The sequence below is a fragment of the Sceloporus undulatus genome, chromosome 6 (assembly GCF_019175285.1).
Source record: "Sceloporus undulatus isolate JIND9_A2432 ecotype Alabama chromosome 6, SceUnd_v1.1, whole genome shotgun sequence".
Classification (NCBI taxonomy): domain Eukaryota; kingdom Metazoa; phylum Chordata; class Lepidosauria; order Squamata; family Phrynosomatidae; genus Sceloporus; species Sceloporus undulatus.
In genome coordinates this window covers 149,699,115-149,722,340 of record NC_056527.1, presented here as the reverse complement: position 1 = coordinate 149,722,340, position 23,226 = coordinate 149,699,115, and the positions used below count along the sequence as shown (strand labels likewise).

The window sequence follows — 23,226 nt, the reverse complement described above, 5'->3', positions numbered from 1 at the left end:
TGGCTGCCTATTCGCTTCTGAGCGCAATACAAGGTGTTGGTCACTGCCTATAAAGCCCTACATGGCTTGGGCCCGAGTTACTTGAGGGACCCCATCTCCCCATATGATCCGCCCCACACACTCAGAACATCTGGGAAGAACTTACTGGTAATTCCACCTTCCAAATATGTTGCCACATCCCAGATGGTGTTTTCAGTGGTGGCCCCACGGATGTGGAATGATCTACCTGAGGAGCTCCGTCTGACAACCCCCCTAGAAACATTCAAAAAGAGGCTTAAAACTCTTCTTTTTTGTCAAGCCTTCCCCCCTGACGAATGAAGTTCTCTACCCTGTTGCCATCAATTCCCTGCTTACCCTTGAAGGCGAATGATTGTGCTTTAGAGTTCTAATTTATGTTTTAATGTCTGTACACCGCTTTGATCTGTGGAAACTCGTTATATAAATAAAATTTATTTTATTATTATTATTATTATTATTATTAAAAGTAACCTTTCCTGCATAGCATAATGGTTTGAGTGTTGGACTAGGACTCTGGAGACCAGGATTTGATTCGCCGCTTAGCCATGAAACTCATTGGGCAACCTTGGGCAAGTTACACTCTCTCAGCCTCAGGGGAAGACAATGGCAAGCCTCCTCTGAACAAATATTGCCAAGAAAACCTCATAATAGGTTTGCCTTAGGGTCTCCATAAGTGAGAAATGACTTGAAGGCACACAGAAAACAACAACAAAGTTTTTCCAAGCATTGCTCCAAATCAATACAGTGAAAGTTACTCAGAACAATCTTTCCAAAGTATGGCACTCCCTTTTTTAATGGGAAGAAAATGGTGTCCACTTGGATATTCATCTCATGCATCCATCTCAGGGTTGTCATTGGTTGTGGCTCTGTGGAGCAATGGTCTCCGAATAGAAAAAAGGGAGGAATGCCTTCCCTTGTCAGGAGTTTAGACAAATACCAGCTTTACGTTTGCAGCTTCCATAGGTTTTAGAAGAAAGAAAAAAGAAAGGGAGAAAAAAAGTCTTCTGCATATCAGAGAACATCTCACTGTCTCCGTCGCACTTGCTCTTCATAAACAATTTCACACATGAAGTAACAGTTTAGCTGACTCTGGGAGAGAAAAAAGCATGCTGGCTGACAACCCTGGTTCTTCTCAGCATGCAGACTTCCAGGGCAGGGAGATATTTAACAATCCGAGAAGCGAGAATATCTGCGGGAAGGCAGCGGAGTGGCTTGGAAGAAGGTTTTTGGAATTAGGCTTGTATTAATGCAGGCTAAAAGAGCCTTTGCCTTCTTTGCTGCAGCATGGCACTGCTGGCTCATTCAGTTTAGCATCAATATGGTCCCTTTCGCAGTTTTGGAAAACGTCCCCGTCCAAAAACGGGTGATGCTTTTTGTAGGACCTTCTTTCCCCCACCATTCTACAATGTTGTTTTGCAGAAACAGAAAGCATGGTGTTCTCCTTTTGCTCACTGTGCCTGCCCTGAAAACTGCTGGGTCAAATGAGAAAAAAGGTTAGAATAACCACCAGGTGCTTGTGCTCTGGTATCCAATTCTCTTTTTAATAATTCAGGGGAAAACATAGGACTAGAAACTCAGTGTTACGCTGTGGAGGTACGATGGTTAGTTGTTTAGTTCCAGGAAAGCAGCCAGTGACTGGATTGTCCATCCGTGGCAGGTGCTGGCTGCCATGTCAGAGGAGCGGTGAACCTGTTTTGGGTTTCAGTCCAAACTTTAAAGGAGTTAGCCAAAGTGCTGAAGTTATTTTGGAGGTGGATTTCCACCAAAAAACTTGGAGCAGATGCACTGCCTTGCTGACATTTTGACCCATTCCTCTTTTCCAAAGAAGAACTGTTGGCTCTTCATAGCCATGGATTCTTTATGCATGGATTCAAGCATCCAGAAATTGAAAATATGCAAAAATATAAATTCCAAAAACCAAAACTTGATTTTGCCATTTTATATAAGTGACACCATTTTACTATGCCATTGTATTTAATGGGACTTGAACATCCATGGATTTTGGTCCTGGAATCAAATCCCTTTGGATACCAAGAAATTACCGTACTGCATGCCTTTTCACCATGCCCACCTTATAATAATATAATAATATATTTTTTTTATTTCTTACCTGCCTCTCCCCAAGACTTGACGTGGGGTAGAATATAGATTAAAAGAAGGTATTTGAATTTGAGATGAGGGTGCTTTGGTGCTGTAAAGAATTTGCAAAACTGTCCAAACCAACCTGGCGTCAGGAAAACCAGGCCCTGGGAAAACAGACCTCCACCGTTTTATCCGCCTGGATTTAAAAAAACAAAACAGAACAGGGTTTCTGCTTGTTCTTGACACAGTTGTTTTTGTAGTACGTAGCTGGATTGTTGGAGGGGAGAAATCTTATTCTAGGCATACTTTGGGTGGTTTCTTTTAAAAAGCCGTTTCTATTTATTTCTCCATAACTCTGCAGGTGATAAATAAATGAAACTGGTCGAATGATTCATATCCTGCAGTCTCCAGCCCTTTGGTAGTGATCCAGAAGCATTCTGCTGCACCCGGGATGTTAATATCATGCCTGATTTACTAGATTTACTCTTTCTCTGTTCTTCATCCTCAGAGTTTGTCTGAAGGTCTACAAAACTCCAGGAAATGGCTTGTGGCTCATAGGACCTGGTGGCCTTTTGACTCAGAAAGTCCATGTGCAAAACATGGGGTGTGTTAGAGAAGTTTTGCTAAGCTGTTGTCTGAACATGCAGCTTACACACCTTATGCTCTTGCCATCCTCATGTACAAAACACAGTTTACGTTTCCAATTTATGTTTGCCAGACCAGCCTTTCCGAAAATGGTGCATCTTGATGTCTTGGACTTTTCAGTGTCTTGTGTTTTCTTTAGTGTTTAGAGCAGTGGTTCCCAAACTTTGGTCCTCTGGGTGTTTTACACTCCAATTCCCAGAAGCCCCAGCCAGATTGACTCACTGTCAAAAATTCTGGGAGCTGAAGTCCAAAACATCTGGAGGACCAAAGTTTGGGAAACGCTGATGTGGAAAGATCTGGTAGCACCTTTGAGACTAACTGAAAGAAAGAAGTTGGTAGCATGAGCTTTTGTAGACTTACGTCCAAACCTAAGCTGCACCTTTGGGAAACCTCTTCTGCAGACTGGTATTAGTTTAGGAATGCTTGCAGGAAGCTGTAGAAATTCCTGTTAAAAACATTGCTTGGGCATCTGAGCAGTAGATCCCAACTTAAATAGTCAGGGTTCAAAACATAACACGCAACACTGCTCAAACAGGCCATCTTGTTTGTCCTGATCCAGGGAAATTCAGGACTGATATATATGTGTGTGTGTGTATAACCAGCCTTTTCTTGGTCCAAGAGGCCACTGACACTGCCAGGGAAGATATGCAGCCTAGAGATAAGAGCTGCTCTTTGTGCAAGCCAAAGCCAAACACAAATGCAAAAGGGATGTTTGGATTCCTTCGTGTGCGCCATCCCCTCCGCACTCTTTTTAAGCTTCTGACTTAACATAATACATTCTTGACATATTTCTGGCTAAGAAATGACCGCAGGATTCCAGTGTGTATCCAGATCCCTTTGAGGGTGTGAAATTTGCTCTTACAGCAGAGAGTCTGACAATGAAGACTATGCGCTCTTGTCCAGAATTTGTCAACCCTGTTCTCTCACCCACAACAGCCCTAGTGATCAGAGACCAGGCCTGGGAAAACCTTAACCCTCTAAATGTTTTGGTCTGCAACTCCCATCAGCCCCACTCAGCATGGCCAACTGAGGACCTATTGTGCAGAACAGTAGGAGAGCTGTAGTTTCCAATCCCTTGCCTTTATTAGTGCAAACTATGAAGGAGAGAAGGAAATGATATGTAGCCTCAGTGGCACCGAGTTGTACTATTCATCCTTATGGAGCTCATGTTGCAAGGATTGCAGTGATAGTGTTTACTCCAAAAGAACCAGTGTGGTGTTTTGGTTTGAACGTTGGACTATGACTCTGGTGACCAGGATTCGATTCCTCACTTAACCATGAAACTCACTGGGTGACCTTAGGCAAATCACATTCTCTCAGCCTTGGGCAAAGGCCAAGTCAAACCTCCTCTGAAGAAATCATGGCTCTTCATGTACACACACACACACACACACACAAACAGGCCCAAGAGGCACCTGAAACACACTAACAACCTTCTAAAGATAACCAGCATGGCATAGTAGTTGCAGTGTTGGACTAGGACTTGGGTTTTTGTAAAGTTGAGTGCCAGTGTGATGTAGTGGTTGAGTGTTGGACTTCAATTCTGGAGAACAGGGTTCGATTTCCAGCTTAGCCATGAAACCCACTGAGTGACCCTGGGCAAGTCACACTCTCTCAGTCTCAGGGAAAGGCAATGGCAAACCTCCCTTGCACAAACCTTGCCAAGAAAACCCCGTGATAGGTTTGCCTAAAGGTTGCCATAAGTCAGAAATGACTTGAAGGCATGCAGCAGCAACAACAACAACAAAGGCAACGTGCACCCTGCACAAACGCTTAGCCTTCTCTGAGCTCCGCTCAAGACAGACCAGAAGGATAGTGTGTAAATCTGAGATAAAAATATCCCAAAACTGCTCTGCGGCAGGAAAGGGACCGTGCAGCTGAGCCAGTCTTCTTTCTCCATCAGTCACCCTGCTTGATATGTGCCATCATCCTCTGCTGTGTGTGCCTGTGTGTATATATAGATAGACAGATAGATATACGTATTGGCTTTGATGCAGATGGATGCGTGAGATATTAAGAGAGCAACGCCAAGCGTCTGGCTGATAACTCTGCCCTGGCCGGCCGTTCTTTCCAATGAACGAGAGAGAGAGGGGAGAGGGAGAGGGAGGGAGACAGAGGAGGTTCTTGGAAGAGTACACACGTTTTGCCCATTCAGCATATTGTCCCTCTTTCTGCAGTGCTTAAGGAGAGGGAGAAGAAGGTGGTGGGGTGAAGGAGGAGATGATCAGCAATGAGTCTTTATAGTAAGGATGGGATCTGTTTAGACAGCAGAGGGCATAGATCTAGGAGATCTTCCTTCCTTCCTTCCTTCCTTGCTTGCTTCTCTCCTCCTTCCCTCGCTCCCTCCATCCCTGTTTGCCTTTCTTTTTTTCTCCTTCCTTTCTTCCTTCCTTCCTTGCTAAAGGCCCAGCTATCAATTTTATTGCCCCACAGGATACAGTTGAATGAGCAACCGTAATCCAGTGAACTGACTTGGTACGACTCCCAACAACTCTGAACAGGGTTTATCTCCCTCATTATTTATCCATGGATTTAAATGTCCACAGTTCAAAAATATTCATATATTCCAAAAAAGCAAAGCTTGATTTTGTCACTTTATATAAGGGACACCTTTTCTTACTACACCGTTGTATTTAACGGGACGTGAGCATCCAAGGATTTTGGTATCCAAGGCAGGTCCTGGAACCAAACCTCAGCAGATATCAAGAGCCCACTGTAGTAAGGAAAGTGAAAGTAACTTCTGGCAGATCTAGGAAAAGTTACTTTATTGGACTCTCAGAAGACTTTTGATGGAAGACTACAAAAATACTTGGGAGGAAAAGAGAAACTGGAAAGCAAGAGGGGGAAAAACAACAAACAAACCTGGGAGAAAGATATGAATTTGGAATAGTGATAGATTTATTTTACCTTTCTGCAGCCTAACTTCACATTCAGATCTCTGTCCCCTTCATCCTTAATCTGTTGTGGGTCATAGAGGCACAAAGCGGGGTAAAAAATCACTATTATTTTCTTGTGCCATTCAAAGTTCTTGGGAGCTGGTGGCTTTCTAGTCCACAGACTAGCCTGAGAAACCACAGGAAATTGTCTATTTGGTCATTGTGGTTGTTCGGTTTCCTCTACTCGCACCCCCACTTTCAGTGATCAAAAAGAAGTCACATCCTTGCACGCTACAAAACGAACATCCTGAGGGCTTTTTCGGCATGGGTACAGGCACGCTTTCAAGTTGGACACTGCAGGGTCTGGGCTTGACTGTTCAAGCGGCGACGTTTGCAACTCTTCATTGTCTGTATCTGTTGGTTGGTTGGTTAATCTCCTCTGGTCTAAACTTTGTTGTTGTTGTTATTGTGTGCCTTCCAGTCCTTTCCAACTTATAGCGAGCCAAAGGCGAACCGATTGTGGAGTTTTCTTGGAAAGGTTTGTTCAGAAGAGGTTTGCCATTGCCTTCCCTTGAGGCTGAGAGCGTGTGATTTTCCCAAAGTCACCCAGTGGGTTTCATGGCTCAGTGGGAATTTGAACCCTGGTCTCCAGAGTTATAGTCCAACACCCAAACCACTACATCACATTGACACTCAACTTTACACATACACAAATAGATTTTTGGATGTACCCCTTTCAAGTTCAGAGTATATCCCAGAGCAGATTGACCCTTGCATTGCCATGAGAGTCACCAGTCACCATTGCTTTCCCTTAACCACATACTTCTGCATGCATCCCATCAACATCTTTTGCAAGAAACAGCTGCTTAAGCCAGGATCTGAAAACCTAAGCTGCATCTGCACTGCAGAATTAATGCAGTTTGACACCATTTTAACTGCCATAGATAAACACTATGGAATTCTGGAAGTTGTAATTTGATGAGATATTTAGCCTCCTCTGTCAGAGAGCTCTGGTGCTCCACCAAACTGCAAACCCCAGGTATCCATAGGATGGAGCAATGAATGCTATCACACTGCAGAAATAACGCACTTTGAATACCATTTTATCCATGCTAGGCTTGCTATCTTGGCTGGCTTATAAGGGCTTTTCTGCTGAGCTGTATTTCGTGCCGATTTTTGCTTGAGCTGTATTTTAATGGCCTTGCGCGTTTTAAAGGGGAATTGTCATTTTTAGAGCTGCATGAGAGGCGTCTTCATGGCAGAAAAGTGCTTTATAAATATTTTAACAAACCAGAGAGTGAAACAGAAAGAATGAGATGCGATCGGTGGAAACACTTCAGAAGCGTGGTGGCTGCTTCAAATCTTATATATTGGCCACAAACTCTTTCAGGGTTATAAGGCAAGCCGTTCTCTCTCCCTTCTAATAGAGGCTGCATCTGCATTGCAGAAATAATCTGGTTTGACACAACTTTAACTGCCATGGTTTAGTGGTATGGAATTGTGGGAATGATAGGTCGGGCACCATAGCACTGAGCCATGACAGTTAAAGTGGTGTCAAACCAAATTATTTCTGCAGTGCGGATCCAGCTAGAGACAACAAACCATACCTGAAACAGAATTTTGCAGCATTGACAATGATCCTGCTAACAATTCCAGGCAGCCAGCCATGCCTTTCTTTTCAAAGTTCAGAAAAGTTCATTTTGGGACTGAAAGCCTCAGGATTCTACAGAGAATCTGGAGGTCTTGGAAGTCGTAGTCCGAATAAGCCACTTTTCCATGTCCACCTTCTTCCATCCCATTCTGACTCCTTCTCATCTCAGTAATTCTCAAACTTTGTTTCTTCAGATGTTTTGGATTTCAGCTCCCAGAATTCTTGACAGTTGGTGTCCAAAACACCTGGAAGGCCATCTGCCATATCCATCTGAGCAAGTTTATTTCTCATTGTTTTGGGGAGTGTCAGAAATTTTCATTTTATAACTTTATGTTATCCAAGGAAAGAGGGTCCTGTAACCAAACCCCAGCAGACACCAAGGACCCACTATATTTAGGACTGAATCCTACCAAATCAATGGCGAATCATACATCAATCATACATACATAAAACCCACTAATTCAGTAGATCTCCTTGAGTTAGGGCTGCCAATGCAATTGAGTCGTAGGATTATTTTTCACAAAGTGCATTCCTTTCCCTGGCTCAACGAGAACAATAACGTGTACAGATGCACATTATAACTGTCATACACATACTCTTCCTTTACTTCTTTCTTACTCAGATCCGTTTGACTTACCGGCAGATATTTTGGGCACTGAAATCTTCCCCCTCTCCAATCAAAGCCCAGCTCTTTGCTCAGCTAAACAAACCCCACCTTCACAATTTGTTGCAACAATTATGGGCACTATTAATATTCACAATGGTTTGAATTTTAAATTGTATTTTGCTGTGTTTGCAGTATATATATATATATAGCAAGCACGCCAACAATGAAGCTATAATGGGATTTCCTTCTTCCCAGAGCAGCTGAAACAATCAGCAAAGATGCCGGCTCTCTTCCAAATGACTGTGTTTTCTTTCGGTGCAGTGGTTCATTTGCTCTCCTGATGCATCCCTCTTAAGCAAGGAGTTTGGCACACTATTTGCAAAGGAGCATGTATGCATGCAAGTGAAAACTTTTGGTGGCTTTCTTCTTCTTGGACTGATTCAGATGTAACAGCAAACCATGGTTTATTGATAAACAAACAACCTGAGCAGAGCATCAGTTTGCTTTCTCTCTTCTCTTCTCCTCTCTTCTCTTTGCATGTAAAGGGAAGGCTTTTCTGTTTGGTCCCCAGCATATCATAACCACAGTTTGTTCAAAAGCCAGAAAATCCACATATTCATTTTTTAATATCCTGGTTAGTTGGCAAAACAAACCACCATTTGGTTGAGTTGGTGGCCAAAAAGGAATGGTATCTTATAGCTTGTTGTCCTCACATGTGTGACTCTGAGGCTTATGCCAACTCTTTCATGTACAGGAAAGTCTATGACAGGGGTAGGCAACCTACGGCCCGTGGGCCGAATCCGGCCCGGCGAGGCCTTGGGACCAGCCCCAGCCCGGTCCTGCCACTGATTGCCGCCGGGGCCTTTGTCCTCTCGCGCGAGGGGGCAAGGGGGGGCAATTGTCTATAGAAGCCTCAGAAACATGCATTGATATTAACATTTTTTTAAAATTCAACAAATTTTTTCACGTGTCCTCCATTTTTTTAAAAAGTATCCTCCATTTGAAAATTTTGTCCTACATTTGTCCCGGGTTATTTATTTATTTAATTTTTAAAAATTATTTAATTATTCCCCCCCCCCCCCCCCCCCCCCCAGTTGTCTGAGGGACAGCAACCCGGCCCCCGGCTCAAAAAGGTTGCCTACCCCTGGTCTATGAGGTTCCTTGTAGAACTGGTAAAAATGGATTTTTTTTGGACTACAACTGCCAGAACTCCCTAAACAGAATGGCTCCTGGCTATGCTGGTTGACAGTTCTGGATGTTGCAGTCTAAAACAAAAACATTTTCTGAGTTACAGGCAGTTTATTTGTTTTATTGATATCCCACCTTTCTCCCAATACGGGACTCAAAGTGGTTTATAATGTAAATTAAGCCAAAATATAGTTGGCCCTCCACATTTGCAACTTTGATTTTTCTGGATCTGATTATCCACAGACTTTATTAATATAGGAATCTGATTAATATAGGAATCACTAGATCCTCCAGTGCGACTTTGCTGGAAATTTGCCATACAGTCATACTGGAGGACCTAGAGATTCCTAGAAAAAACACTTCTCTAGGCATTTATAGGTCCTCCAGTGCAATTCTATGGTCAACATTTGCCAGATGTTGGCCTTAAGACTTGTGTTGGAAGACCTAGAAATTCCTAGAGAGGTGTTCTCCCAGGTTATAAAAAGAGTAACAGCAACAGCTTTATCTCATGCTCCATCTGACTGCAAAAATAATCTGGTTTGATGACAGATTATTTCTGCCATGGCTTAATGCTATGGGATTATGGGAACTGCAGTTTGTTGGGGCACTTGAGCAATCTCAGCGAGAAATATCTGACAAAACTACAGTTCCCAGAAATTCCAGAGCCTTGAGCACTGGCAGTTAAAGTGGTCCCAAACTGGATTATTTCTGCAGCTCAGATGTAACCAAAGCCTCAGTCTCCTATGCTTATTCCCAGACTTTGGTTCTTCAGGTGTTTTAGACTTCCACTCCCAGAAGCCCCCGCTGGCTTGGCCAACGATTAATAATAATAATATAATATTTATTTATAGCCCACCTCTTCCATTTGGGGATTGAGGTGGGTAACAGCAGAGTTTATATGATACACAATATAAAAAACAATAAAACCCACAAAACCCTGACCCAACCCTCCCTCCCAAACTATAAAATTAACATAAGACATGATTAAAATATACAACAATACAACACTACAAGATTATTCTACAATCCGCGAATGATGAGGAGATATAGTAGGAAGGACGGATAGAATGGGTTCTGGGCGGTTATCACTCAGGGAAGGCCTGCCAGAAGAGAAAGGTTTTTGTCGCTTTTTAAAAAGCCTCCAATGAGGATAATTGGCGAATCTCTTCTGGCAGGGCATTACAAGCTTTAGGAGCCGCAGCAGAAAAAGACCTCCGGGAGCTCACCGCCAATCTGGTCTTTTTGGGATGTAAAAGATTTTTCCAGGAGGAACGGAGTGTACAGGAAGGATTATATGGGAGGAGGTGTTCCCTCATGTAGACTGGACCCAGACCACGTAGGGCTTTGTAGGTAATAACCAACACCTTGTACTGAGCCTGGAAGCTAATAAGCAGCCAGTGTAATGACTTTAGAATAGGTGTAATTCGGTCAAATCTAGATTTTCTGGTGACCAGTCTGGCTGCCATGTTTTGTATCAATTGAAGCTTCCAGACATGGCACAAGGGTTGCCCAATGTAGAGTGCATTACAGAAATCAAGACAAGAGATTATCAGGGCATGTACGACCGTTCCTAGGTCCCATTGCTCAAGGCAAGGGCGCAACTGGCATATCAGCCGAAGCTGATAACAGGTGCTCCTGGCTGTCGCGTCAATCTGAGAGGATAGATGAAGCAACGAATCCAGGAGCACCCCCAAGCTGCGGACGCAGTCCTTCAGGGGAAGTGTGATCCCATCTAGGAGTGGCGAACATATCTCCATACCTGGGTTGGGGTTACCTATCATGAGTACCTCCATTTTGTTTGGATTCAACTTAAGTCTATTTTCCCTCATCCAATCCATCACCGACCTCAGGCAGTCATTCAAAGGAGAGATGCCCTCATTGGTCACTGAAGCAGTCAGAGACACAGAGAAATAGATTTGGGTGTCATCAGCGTACTGATAACACCCCGCCTCATGTCTCCAGATGATCTCACCCAGTGGCTTCATGTAAAGGTTGAATAGCGTTGGCGACAGTATCGTGTCTTGAGGGACGCCCGAACTGAGCTCCCTCTTGGCCGAACAACTGTCACCAAGCGACACCATCTGGAACCTGCCCGAGAGATAGGACCTGAAACACTGCAAAGCAGTGCCACCAATTCCTAGTTCCCTAAGGCATTCCAGAAGGATACCATGGTCTATGGTATTGAAAGCTGCTGAAAGGTCCAAGAGCACCAACAGGGCCATACTTCCCCTGTCGATGCACAGTTAGGAATTCTGGGAGTGGAAGTGCAAAACATCTGGAAGACCAAACTTTCGAAACCATTGCCTTACGCCCCTAGGATGACAAAAGCCCCAACTCAGCTTCTTTTGTGGCTGCAAAAGTTGTAAACGTAAGTCTTGTTGTGCGCTTCTGTGCCAAGCAAAGATAATGTGCAAATCCAAAGCAACAGCAATGTTTGATGGAGCTTTCTTTTCTTTTTCTATGGCCACTTATCTTCCAAGTGAATTCTCTGCGGAGCGACAGCCCTCCTTTCGCTTTTTTGTGAAGCTGCCGTATCAAAGCTCAAAGATGGGAACCTGATCCTAGGCAATTCAATACGATGAGGTTGCACTCTCCGGAGCGATGGGAGCTGTTTATTAATACAGGCGCTTAGTGTGGTCTTGGCCGTCGCGTCATTGTGGTGGTTAAAGAAAGGGGGAATTGGGCTGGAGCGGGCCCAGGGTCATGTATTGAATAGCTCATGAAAAATACACCATGGTTCCCATTTGTGAAGAAGAGTCAATAAAGGATCATTACAGAACAAGCGCGGCGCATAAGGCAGGCCGTGAGATCCGTGCATCTCCCTGAAAAATTGTACCCAGCCTTTTCATTTATAATTTTTAAGAAGCCAATAATGTTTAAAGTTTCATTAGTTTCACAGTGGTGCAATTGGTTGAGGATGGGTTGGCAAGCAAGAAAAGGAAAATACCCTCACCCTCTTTTTTCTTTTTAAAAGGGGTGGAGAATTGCGATTTTCCAGAAAAATAGGAACAGTTCCAAAGTAATGGAGGACAATGCGAGTGAATTTTGATATCTAACATTTGTATAAATACACAAACTCACGTTGGGTGTGTGTGTCCTTTTGAGGTAGAAAGCAGTCCTGGAAAACAAGTGATTTCTGGAAACCGTTTTTAGCGCATGACTTCATGCCTTTCCTCTGTTCAAAAGCAGATTTCCTGTTGTGGTCCCAGCCTTTTCCTTCCTTTCCAGCGTGGCTGGAGCGTGAAAAAAGATAGAAACAGAGAACATTGTTGAGATTTTGGAGTACTGTCCTATTCTGGGGGATAGAAAAGGTGCCACAACGGACGACCGTTCCCAGAATCCCATAGCATTGAGCCTTGGTGGTTCAAGTGATGTCAAACAGGATTATTTTTTGCAGTGTAGATGCAGCCTCACTTTGTGCGAATCCTTCCTATCCGGGTTTCCAGCCGGGTTTGTGCATTGCTTGTGGCTTATTCAGAATCCAGCACTGCAGCCTTGTATTGCTCTAGGCCTCTGTAAAGTGATCAAATTATGCCCTTCTTGCATTTTCTTTGCTCTGGCTGGGAATGACAAAAACATCGACGCTGCTGGTTTTGCAAGCCCCAACCTTATTATGTTAGAAAAACAGGGGGCATATAATCCAGCTCCAAATGAAATATATTCAATATTTAAAATAAACAGCTCACTATTTAGGTCCAAAACCCACTGCAGAAATAATGCCGTTTGAGGCCGTTTTGAGTGCCTTGGCTCAATGCAATGCTAAGGAGTTCTGGGAACTGTAGTTTAGGAAGGCATTTAGCCTTCTCCATCAGAAAGCTCTGTTGCCACGGCAAACTACAATTCCCAGGATTCCCTAGCATTGAGCCAGGACAGTTAAAGCAGTCTCAAACTGGATTGTTTCTGCAGTGGGTCCAGTGACAGTCTTTACAGATAGGAATAAGAGTAGTAAAACTATATTTCTCCTACAAATTACAGTTTGGCTGCTGTTGAAATGCAGTATCCAAATGCACTGATAAGAAAGTTGCTGCAAGAACTGTAGTTTTGTGAGACATTGGGACTTCTTTGTCAGAGAGCTCAGGTGCCTCCACCAAACTACAATTCCCAGGATCCCCTACCATTGACTTATGGGGACCCTAGGCGAACCTATCAAGGGGTTTTCTTGGCAGGTTTCTTCAGTGTGAGTTTGCCATCCTCTGAGGCTGAGAGAGAGTGAGGGCCCATACAGACAGAACAAAATAAAGCTGCTTCGGGTCACTTTGGAGGCATGCTGTTTAAATGACACACTCATCTTAAGAGCCAGAAGCTGCGCCAAAGCTGTGCCCCAGTCCTTAGGACTGGAGTGTGGCTTTGGCGCAGCTTCTGGCCTCTTAGGACGCATGCGTCATTTAAACAGTATACCTCCAAAGTGACCCGAAGCAGCTTTATTTTGGTCTGTCTGTACAGAGCCTGACTTGCCCAACGTCACTCCATGCCTTTCCATGGCTGAGTCGGGATTCGAACCCTGGTCTCCAGTCACACAGCAATGCTCAACCCACTATGCCATTCTGGCTCTTATAATTGGTTTAAAGACTTCCAAAGAAGGAGAATGTATCATCCACTAACAAAGTTTATCCCATTCTCGGTTATTGTAACATTGATGTTCTTCCTAATGCTTTGGTGGATTGAGACGATTATTACTATTTATTTATTTATTTGCTTATTTATTTATTTATTGGAGACATTGTACTAATGCAACTCATACATTGTAATTCCCGCACATCACCACTACGTTGTGACATAAACCAGCGAGCAAAATGAAAAGTATACCTTTAAATTAGAACATCATATGCAGGCTAAAAGGGTATTTTTTACATGTACATAGTTTCAGGCGGTTAAAGTAGAAAGCCCAGGATTGCATCCTATGCAGCTACAATGCAATTTATTATTATTATTATTATTATTATTATTATTATTATTATTATTATTATTAATAATAATAATAATAATAAATACCACTTAAAAGTGATGCCAAAGTGTCTTAATTCCCACAGTGGCAAATGCACCCAGCAAAAGGCTAAGGACCTTGCAAAACTACAAACCCCAGGACTGCATCCCTATCATGGAGCTGCAACACAATTTATTATTATTACAAATAAATAATAATAATAACACTTAAAAGTGATGCCAAAATGCATTAAGTTCCCCAGTGCAGAGGAGACCCTTCATCCCTCCTTTGCATCCCTTCTGCATCTCCAGCTGTCCTTTGCCTAGCAGCAGTACCAATAGCAGCAGCAACAATGCCTGCCCCCCCTCCGCCGCTGATAGGCTCTCCCGATCCAGGAAACTGGGCTGCCCCAGTCAGCGCCAGGGACCGCGGACCGAACCATTGCGCTCGCCTGGAGAGGGGGGGACCTGATGCTGAACATGAAACTGGCCCAGGAGCAGCAAAAACTCTGCCTTCAAGCGCCCTGGGTTTTTGCAAAACGCCTTTTCTCCTCCTCCTTCTGTGTGTGTGGTTTATATATATATATATATATATATGTGTGTGTGTGTGTGTGTGTGTGTGTGTAATTTTATAATTTTATAAAATATAATTATTATGCTTGTATGATTAGCACTGGAGAGAGAATGCAAGAAAAGGAAAAGGAATATTCCCCCAAGCATTGTAAGAAACCTTTCCTCTTTGCCAAACAAAAAAGTGAGCTTTGCTGCAAAATAATAATAATAATAATAATAATAATAATAATAATAATAATAATTTTATTTAAATATAAATAAATAAACAATTTACAAATTATTATTATATTTATAAATAATTTATAAATCAATAATAAATAATATAATAAATTATATAAATCAATAAGTAATAAATTTATTTAAATATATATATTATTTATATATGTGGGTTTTGCTGCAAAGGGATGTTTTATTGTCATGGTTCCTGCCAATTTCCTTTCTCTTTCATGTATCTATCTATCTATATAAAATCAATAATAAATAATATACTAAATTATATAAATCAATAAATAATAAATTTATTTACATATAAATAAATTATTATTATTATTATTGTTAATAGCCCCTGCCTCTCCCAAAGGATGGAGGCGGGTAACAATCACAAAATACATTAATAATAGTATCTATCTATATTGTAAAACAACAATATATGGTAAAACAACACAATCCTCTTAAACTCCCATTTCAACTAGCCAGCAACAATTATAAAATACAAAATATAACAATGAAGTACAAAAGGGGCTGAAGAGGAAGTTGTGTTGCAAAAAGAGAGAGCAAAGCAGCCTTTTCCCTGAAGCCTGGCAAGGCACTCTTCTTTTCTCAAGTCTGCCTTTGCAATGTGGGTTTTGCTGCAAAGGGATGTTTTATTGTCATGGTTCCTGCCAATTTCCTTTCTCTTTCATGCATCTATCTATCTATAGTCGTGATTTAACAGAAATGTGTGTTGCAACAGAGAGGAAAGCAACCTTCCTTGGGCCTGGCAAGGTTCCCTCTTTCTCACACTCTCTCCTTGCAAAGTGGGTTTTGCTGCAAAAGGCCATTAGCCTTAGTATTATTAGGAGGCTCTCTCTCTCTCTCCCTCTCTCTCTCTCTCTCTCTCTATATATATATATATAAAATGGGGTCGTTATTGAGTAGCAATGTATGTTGCAAAAGAGGAGAAAAGCCACTTTCCCTGAGCCTTGCAAGACTTTCTCTCTCCCAGAGAGGACTGTAATGCCAGGGGACATTCTTATCATTTCCTTTTCTCCTGGGCATATGTGTGTGTATACTGTATACATAAAACTCCTTTCTTTGCAAAGAGGGCTTTAATGCCAGGGGACAGTGTCTTTACCAGTCCCCTTTCTCTTGGGTATACAGTACATACATGTCTCTCTCTCTCTACCAAACTCCTTTCTTTGCAAAGGGGGCTTTAATGTCAAGGGACAGTGTTTTTACCATTCCCATACCTCTTGGGTATACATCCACATCCCAAACTCTTTGCCTTCCAATGGGGGCTTTCTCTTGAGCATACATACCTGTGTGTGTATATATATATATATGTGTATCCATGCTTTGCAAAGGGGGCTTTCCTGCCAACAGTCCTCCTGCTTGGTGCTTCTTTTTGGGTGTGCATTGCATTGCTTTCCCCCCCTTATCTTGCAATTCCAAACCTGTGCCAAAGAAAAAGGCAACCCCCCCAACACACACACACACACACCTTCCTCATCCCTTTTGGAGGGATCTGAATCTCTGGGCTTAGCTAGGCTGGGCTTTGCATCCTCCCCTCTGGGAAGGCGAGGGAATGGGAGCTCCCAAGCAAGCAAGCCAGTGGCTGGGGCTGGAAGGGAGGAAGGAGGAGGGCAGGCGAGGGAGGAAGGGAGGCAGGGCTAGCCGAGAGCAAGCTGGGCAAAGGAGGGCCCAGGAGGAGGAGGAGGAGGAGGAGGACTAAGAGGAGGAGGACCACTCTCCAGGCATCCTTTGGGGCTCCTTGGCTTGGGAGTGCCCCCTTTGCTCCAGCCTCCCTTGGACTTTTGCCTTTCTTCTTGTTTATTCTTCCTTTTCCTTTTTTTAATCCCTCCTTTTCTTCCCTGGGAAATCATGTTCTTGGGGCAGCTGCTGCTGCTGGAGGCAGAGGCGCCTTAAGAGGCGCAAAGTTTGGAGAGGAAACAGGGGGGGACCCAGCTCTCCATCCTTTTTGGAGGAGGAAGAAAAGAGAGAGGAAGGAAGAAAAGGAGGAGGAGGAGGAGGAGGAGAAAGGCCTCCCTCCCCCTCCCTCCTTTCCTCTCCTCCTTTTCTTCTTTCTTTCTTTCCTCTTCCCCCTTCCCCTCTTTTTCTTTCTCCCCTCCTCCTCCTCCTCTTCCTCCTCCTCTTGGAAAGGAAACAAAATGTCCGCCCGAGCAGCTGCTGCCGCGACTGTTTCCAGCAAGGTAAGCCGGGGATAAAAGGCCCCCAGGGGGGAAAGGGGCCCCACACTTGAAGCCCCGGACCCCCAAGGAGGCTGGGGCCAGGGCTGGGCCCCCGAGGGACCCCCGGTTTGAAAGGAGACCCCCTTTTCCCAGGTGCCCCCTTCCCCTCTCCAACTTGGCTGGAGTCTGCTGTGCGCCCTGGAGGGCTTGGGCTTGTGAGGGGGGGGGGGGGGTTGGGGGGTGAGGAAAGGCTGATGGGGGGGAAAGGGGGGTTGTGGGGCAGAAGGGGCTTTGCTTCAAGGGGAAGGGGGCCCCAGGGTCCCAGGGTTTGGGAGCAAGGCGCCCCATTGGGAAGAGAGAAGGGGGTCCTTGGTGCGCCAAAGGAAAGGAAAGGACCTGGCTTTGGTGCCTTTGGTTGGCAAGGGATCTGGTTGTGGGGAGTGTTCTGCCCCACACACTTTGGGGCCAGGAGGAGGCTTCCAAGGCACACAGAACAAGGTCCTTTTAGGGCTTTGGAACAAGGAATCTGGGGAAGCAGGAGGGAAAGTGATCTTGGGGGACCTTTGGAGACTCAGCTGGAAGAGAAAAGCTGAGTTTCTTTTGGGGGGGAACCAGAATGCAGAGGAGCTTGGAGGAGTTGTGCAGATGAACACAGTCTCCACATTTTTGAGTCTGAACTGTGAGAAGCTGGGAGTTTCTTTCTGGGAAGTCAGGGTTCCCTGGGAACCCAGTCGGCAAAGGGATCTTGTAGTACCTTTGGAGCGTAACTGAAAGAAGCAGGGAGTTTCTTTTTGGGGAACCAGGATGCAGAGGGATCTTGGAGGAGCTGTTGAGATGAACTGGGAGATGAACCAGGATGCCCATTTTGAGTCAGAATTGTTATAAGCTGAGAGTTTCTTTCTGGGAAATCAGGATCGAAAGGGATCTTGGAGGACTTTTGGAGACCCAACTGGAAGAAGAAAGCTGGGAGTTTCTTTTGGGGGAACCAGGATGCAGAGGGATCTTGGAAGACCTTTGAGCCTAACTGGAAAACCAGTATGGAAAGGGATCGTAGAGCACATTTTGAGTCTGAACTGTTAGAAGCTGGGAGTTTCTTTCTGGGAAGTCAGGATGTAAAAGGATCTTGGAGCACCTTTGAGACTAACTGGAAACCTAGTATGGAAAGGGATCTTGGAGGACCTTTGGAGACCTAACCGCAAGAAAGAAGATGGGAGTTTCTTTTTGGGGAATCATTCTGCCAAGGGATCTTGGAGCACCTTTCAGATTAACTGGAAAACCAGTATGGAAAGGGATCTTTGGCCTGCCTTTTGAGTAACTGCAAGAAAGAATCTGGTAGCTTCTTTTTTGGGACGTCAGTATGGAAAGGGATCTTGTAGCACCTTTGAAGTCTAACTGAAAGGAAAATTCTGGTATGATTTTGGGAAATCAGTTTACAAAAAGGGATCTTGCAGCACCTTGGGAGACTAACTGAAAGAAAGAAACTGGTAGCTTCTTCCTTTCAGTTACTCTCAAAGGCACTACAAGATCCCTTTGCATATTGATACAGTAGTAGAGTATTTTTGTTTTGGAGGGGGGACTTGTGGGGTTAAAGCTTGGGCTATCCCCCCTTGAAGCCCCCAACCCATTTTCTTTCCTATTGCTACTGTAATTGAGCTTGTGACCCCCTTCCCAGATATCCTCCCCCCTTTTCTATTGTCTTCTTTTTGCTTTTGTTGTGGAAAAAGTCCTGCTGTTCTTTGTAGATCCTGGGAAACTTTGTCTAACAGCCACAAGATGCATTTAAACAAGGATTTAAAAGTCCAGACTTTACGGCACATGCCTAGGGGGCAGTTTGGGGGTATTTGTTGGTAGTGGAGGTTGAGTGAGTCACTCTCTTCAGGTCTGAGTGATAGATGGATGCTTAAAACTCATATAAAGACCCTTTGCTTACAACAGACCTGTTGGACCAAGGGTTGGTGCCTAGAGGCATGAGAATGTGCATATGGCTTTGTTGAATGTGGTAGAAGGTGGAGGAAAACAGAGAATATGGTTTGGTTTTAGATATCTGGAGGGTTCTTTCCTTTGTGGAAGGCAGTTCAGGCTTTATTTTTGCATGTTTTCAAAGAGTGAACCAAGGCAACTTGAATTTGAGCCTGTTCAATCCAGGCCAACTCTACCAGGATACAGTGGGGTCTATCACCTGAGAATGAACATGTTTAGGATGGTACTTTGGTAGCTAAATCCAGGGCATGTTTTCTCAGAAGTAAGCCCCACAAGGTTTGTATGGGAAAGCTCATTCCCTGGAAGTTTACAGGACAGTGACCCTGTTTATTTAGACCTGGTTAAATCTCCCTTTTCAGCAATTCCAAAAAACTGAAATACTGTATTCCAAAATTATTCACCTGGGTGACTGAGGATTCAGTGTACACACACTTGGTTTCATGCCCAAAACTATTAAAAATACTGTATAAAATTACCTTCCAGCTATGTGTATAAGGTGTGTAGGAAACATTTGAGTTTCGTGTTTTGGCTTGGTTCCATTTCCATTATATTAACGTATATGCAAATATTCCAAAATCCAAAACATCTCTGGGCCCAAGCATTCTGGATAAGGCAGGTTTGCATTGCTCTCAGTGGCATTTACTCCCAGCCAAGTCTGTATGTAGGATTTTGCAGCCTTTAGCTTTGCAGCTTCTTATACAATTGTAAAATGAAACAGGGTGGTAATAGGTGGCTAGGATTCTGCCCTTTAATTTGCCAACCATCTCACTTTGAAATTGGATTTCTTGGGGAGGAAACCTCCTTCCCAGTGTGGTTTTAAAATAAGACAAGTCTCTGGTACTTTTGCTGGAGGAGTTTGACAATTATATTGCAGTTCTGTTGCAACAGAGCATGCTTTGAGAGCGGATTAATTCCCAGATAATGTGTGTGTTGTTTCTGTGTTTTTAATCCAGGGTGTGAATGGAAATAGTTTTTCAGGCACGTGGGTTGTGTGTGTGTGTGTGTGTGTGTTTGGAAAGTGGGGTGTATTTTGGTTTACTCCAAAGGGACGTGTCCTTTCTCAGGAATTTGACATTCGGAATTCCTGAAACTGAAAGAGCAGGTTTTGAAGTTCCTGACAGACAGGATTTCTCAGCAACTCCCTCTGAATCAGCTGCTGCTGGCTTCATGTTTTGGGTGGTGCTCCCAGCTGAAGAGAGAGACTCCACCTGCTCTGGAGGCGTGTGGTATGTATGGTACAGGTGCATGTTGCGCATGGGGTGTGTACTCTGACCTTCCTCGACTGTGTACTCCGTGTGTGTTTTCGCCTGGGGCCGGGAGGGAGAGGCGGAGAGTCCTGATGTTCAACAAGTCTCTCCTTGTGCATGAAATCCTTCCTAGGTACAGCTGGAAACACTTTTTTCTGAAGGCATGAACACAGAGGATTCATTTCCCTCTTCCTGGAACTGTAAAATGCTCATCCTGGTTCTTGTAGGCGTGTCATTTTGTGTATTGTTTCAGGTCTGCTGGTGCATTGAGGGAATGTGTGGCTCGAGTAAAGTGGTCACTCTCCGGTGAAACCGTGTAGTTTCGGTCTGATGTCATCTTTCCGTATGCGCTTACACCTGAGCTGTGTTGTTACTGCAGTAATGCAATAGCATCGCTGCTTGGCATAGATCCTTGGCCCTACAGAGAAGGTGTCGCTGGCTTTCATGAAAACTACTCATTTCTCAATAAACACAGAGTTTCTCAAGCTTATTTTAAAAACTTTATGGGGCTTGCAGAGAGTGTGATGCACAGGCTCCCGCAAAAAAAGCCTTAACAAAAATATTCATGCAACTCTCCTGTTTTTTTCACATTTTTAAAAAATGTCATCCGTTCTGACAAGCACTAAAATAGTGCCCTACTCCTTCTGCCAAATGTGTTCATTTCATGCTACCTTTCATGATTTGTAGTATCGGGGATCGATAAACAAGATTTCTATTGGAAATCAGCATGTTTGCAACCCTGCTTTGCTAAAAGCAGGCATGTATGGAGGGTGGGAGGGAATCCCATAGTAAGCACTTAAAAACAGTGATGCCTAGAAACTTGAAATACCTCTCAGCAAGTCTCCAAGGACAACAGATTGTGAGCGTTGGAATATTAATTACATATAAATGAAAATTGGGTATTTTAATCAGATGTTTTGTTTTACCTTTTTGCTTTGAAAGAGCAGCGCACATAATAGCTTTTGTAACTGCGATCTTGCGTACAAAGATAGTGGTCTCTTTGGGACTCAGTGTCACCCATTGTTCTGAAATAAGGAATGTTCTGCGCTCTTCCTGTTTTTCATCCAGCGATGAGAGAAATGGTTGTTGTTGTTGCTGCTGTGTGCGTTCAAGTCATTTTCGACTTGTGGTTATACTAAAGCGAACAGGATTTTCTTTGCAGAGTTTGTTCAGAAGGGGATTACCATTGCTTTCCCCTGAGGCTGAGACAGTGTGACTTGCCCAAAGTCACCCAGTGGGTTTCCATGGTTGAAAGGAGATTCAAACCCTGGTCTCCAGAGTCATAATCCAACGCTCAAACCATGCTTCCGATAAGAGAATAGGGTTATAAGATTTTTAAAAACTCATCCACAAGGTAAAATAGTGGGTATGAATTTGGTTTCAATGCATTGTTACCAGTCCTTCTCACAATAGCAATATATTATTATTATTACTATTATTAATACTTTCATTGCTTTACTGTACAGAGTGGTGATGAGTGAACATGAGGGCATAATGCCGAAGGTTAAACATCAAGAATTGATTATTTTAACATTTTTAAAATATGTTCCAGTCTGTTTGGGGCAGCATTGCCAGGTGTCCCTTATTATAAGGGATGAACTGGTTGCCAAAAATTCCCGTATTTTTGGGTGCGAACCCTTCATAAAAGCAGAAATAATTATGGATGTGGACAACGTGCTAATTTTATAAAGAGGCACATGACTAGGTTAGCTGGAATTAATACTTTCATTTGGTATTTGAGTAACACTCACTTACTAAGAGGTTTTTCTTTTTTAAAAATTATATATTGATACAGTGGACAGCAATTATATACATTTTTTAAAAAGCAAAACTCATTGAGTTAAATACATAGCAAAAATAGACAGTAGAAACACAATAAATCACAATAGAAAATAACTAAATATACAATAACCAAACAATAGAAACCAATACATAACACCTAAAAGATTGCAAATTTAAGAAGCAACAGCATAACAGATACATTGGCTTCCTCCCTAACGGTCCTTAATGCCTGTTATCTCTCTAATCTCACTTCCATTTCTAATTGTTGAGTGCTATTAGTATTGATTCTTTCCCCTGATTTTCAGCCCTGCATTCCCTAAATGTTGACTGTCTCTTATTGCTACAGTATTTTGCAAACCTGGCAGAGCTAGTTTTGGGGAAAGTGGGCTTCAATTTATTTCTTTCATGTGGAATAGTGTAGCTGTATAGGAGTTAACCAACGATTACCGCACAACACACAACTTCCTTTAAAAAGTGCGGATGTTTTCCTGGTGAGATCATGTTTTAGGAAGATAGTCCATATTATTGCCCGTCAGGGTTACTGCCCTCCCATGTTGGAGTGGTTCAATGGGGAAACTACTTTTGTATTAAGTGTGAAAAGTTAATCAGATGAGGTGTGAGCTTTCATTGTTGTGAAATTTAATTATTAACTTGGTAAGGCTTTCATTCGTATACATGGTGAAGTGAATAATTACATAGGTTCCCGAATTAACATTGGATGTGGCGCATGGTAATGGCTTTGAGCATTGGACTAGCACACTGGGAGACCAGGGTTCAAGTCCTTGCTGGGCCATTGGAAACTCACTGGGTAACCTTGGGCAAGTTACACTCTCTTAGCCTTAGAGGAAGGCAATAACAAATCCCCTCTGAATAAACTCTGCCAATACGTTCATCTTAGGGTCCCCATAAATCAGAAAGGACTCGAAGGCCCACCACCACAACCATGTGCCTATAGGAGTGTTGCTCATGTTGTGTTGTTTTATGGGTACTAGCTGTTGCAGTCTGAATTGCTGATGAAATGTTTTGAGATGCTAATGCAAAGAGGATTGTACTTTGAGCTTTTCAAAGATTTTCATACTAATACTGAAATAATCCAGTTTGACACTGCTTTAACTGCCAGGACTCAATGCTATGGGGTTCTGGGAACTGTAGTTTGTTGTGTCTCAGTGCTGTGGATTTCTCGGGTTTGTAGTTTGTTGTGGCCCCAGAGCTCTCTGACAGAGAAAGCGAAGTATCTCACCATACTACAGTTTCCAGAATTCCCTAG

At 43.3% G+C, this 23,226-nt stretch overlaps 1 protein-coding gene across 13 annotated transcripts in view; it reads left to right on the top strand.

The window, feature by feature from the left end:
- TJP1 (tight junction protein 1) overlaps window positions 1-23,226 on the top strand; it is a 249,808-nt gene that overhangs the window by 113,249 nt on the left and 113,333 nt on the right. Inside the window, exon 1 of one of the 13 annotated variants that reach the window (XM_042475445.1) lies at window positions 16,439-16,971. The exons of 11 other annotated variants lie outside the window; for them this stretch is intronic. In XM_042475445.1, coding sequence (XP_042331379.1) covers window positions 16,930-16,971 — 42 coding nt within the window. In that variant the 5' untranslated portion in view covers window positions 16,439-16,929. Of the gene's footprint in view, window positions 1-16,438; window positions 16,972-18,213; window positions 18,360-23,226 lie in introns of those variants that run through there. One more of the 13 variants, XM_042475448.1, reaches the window with a different exon arrangement.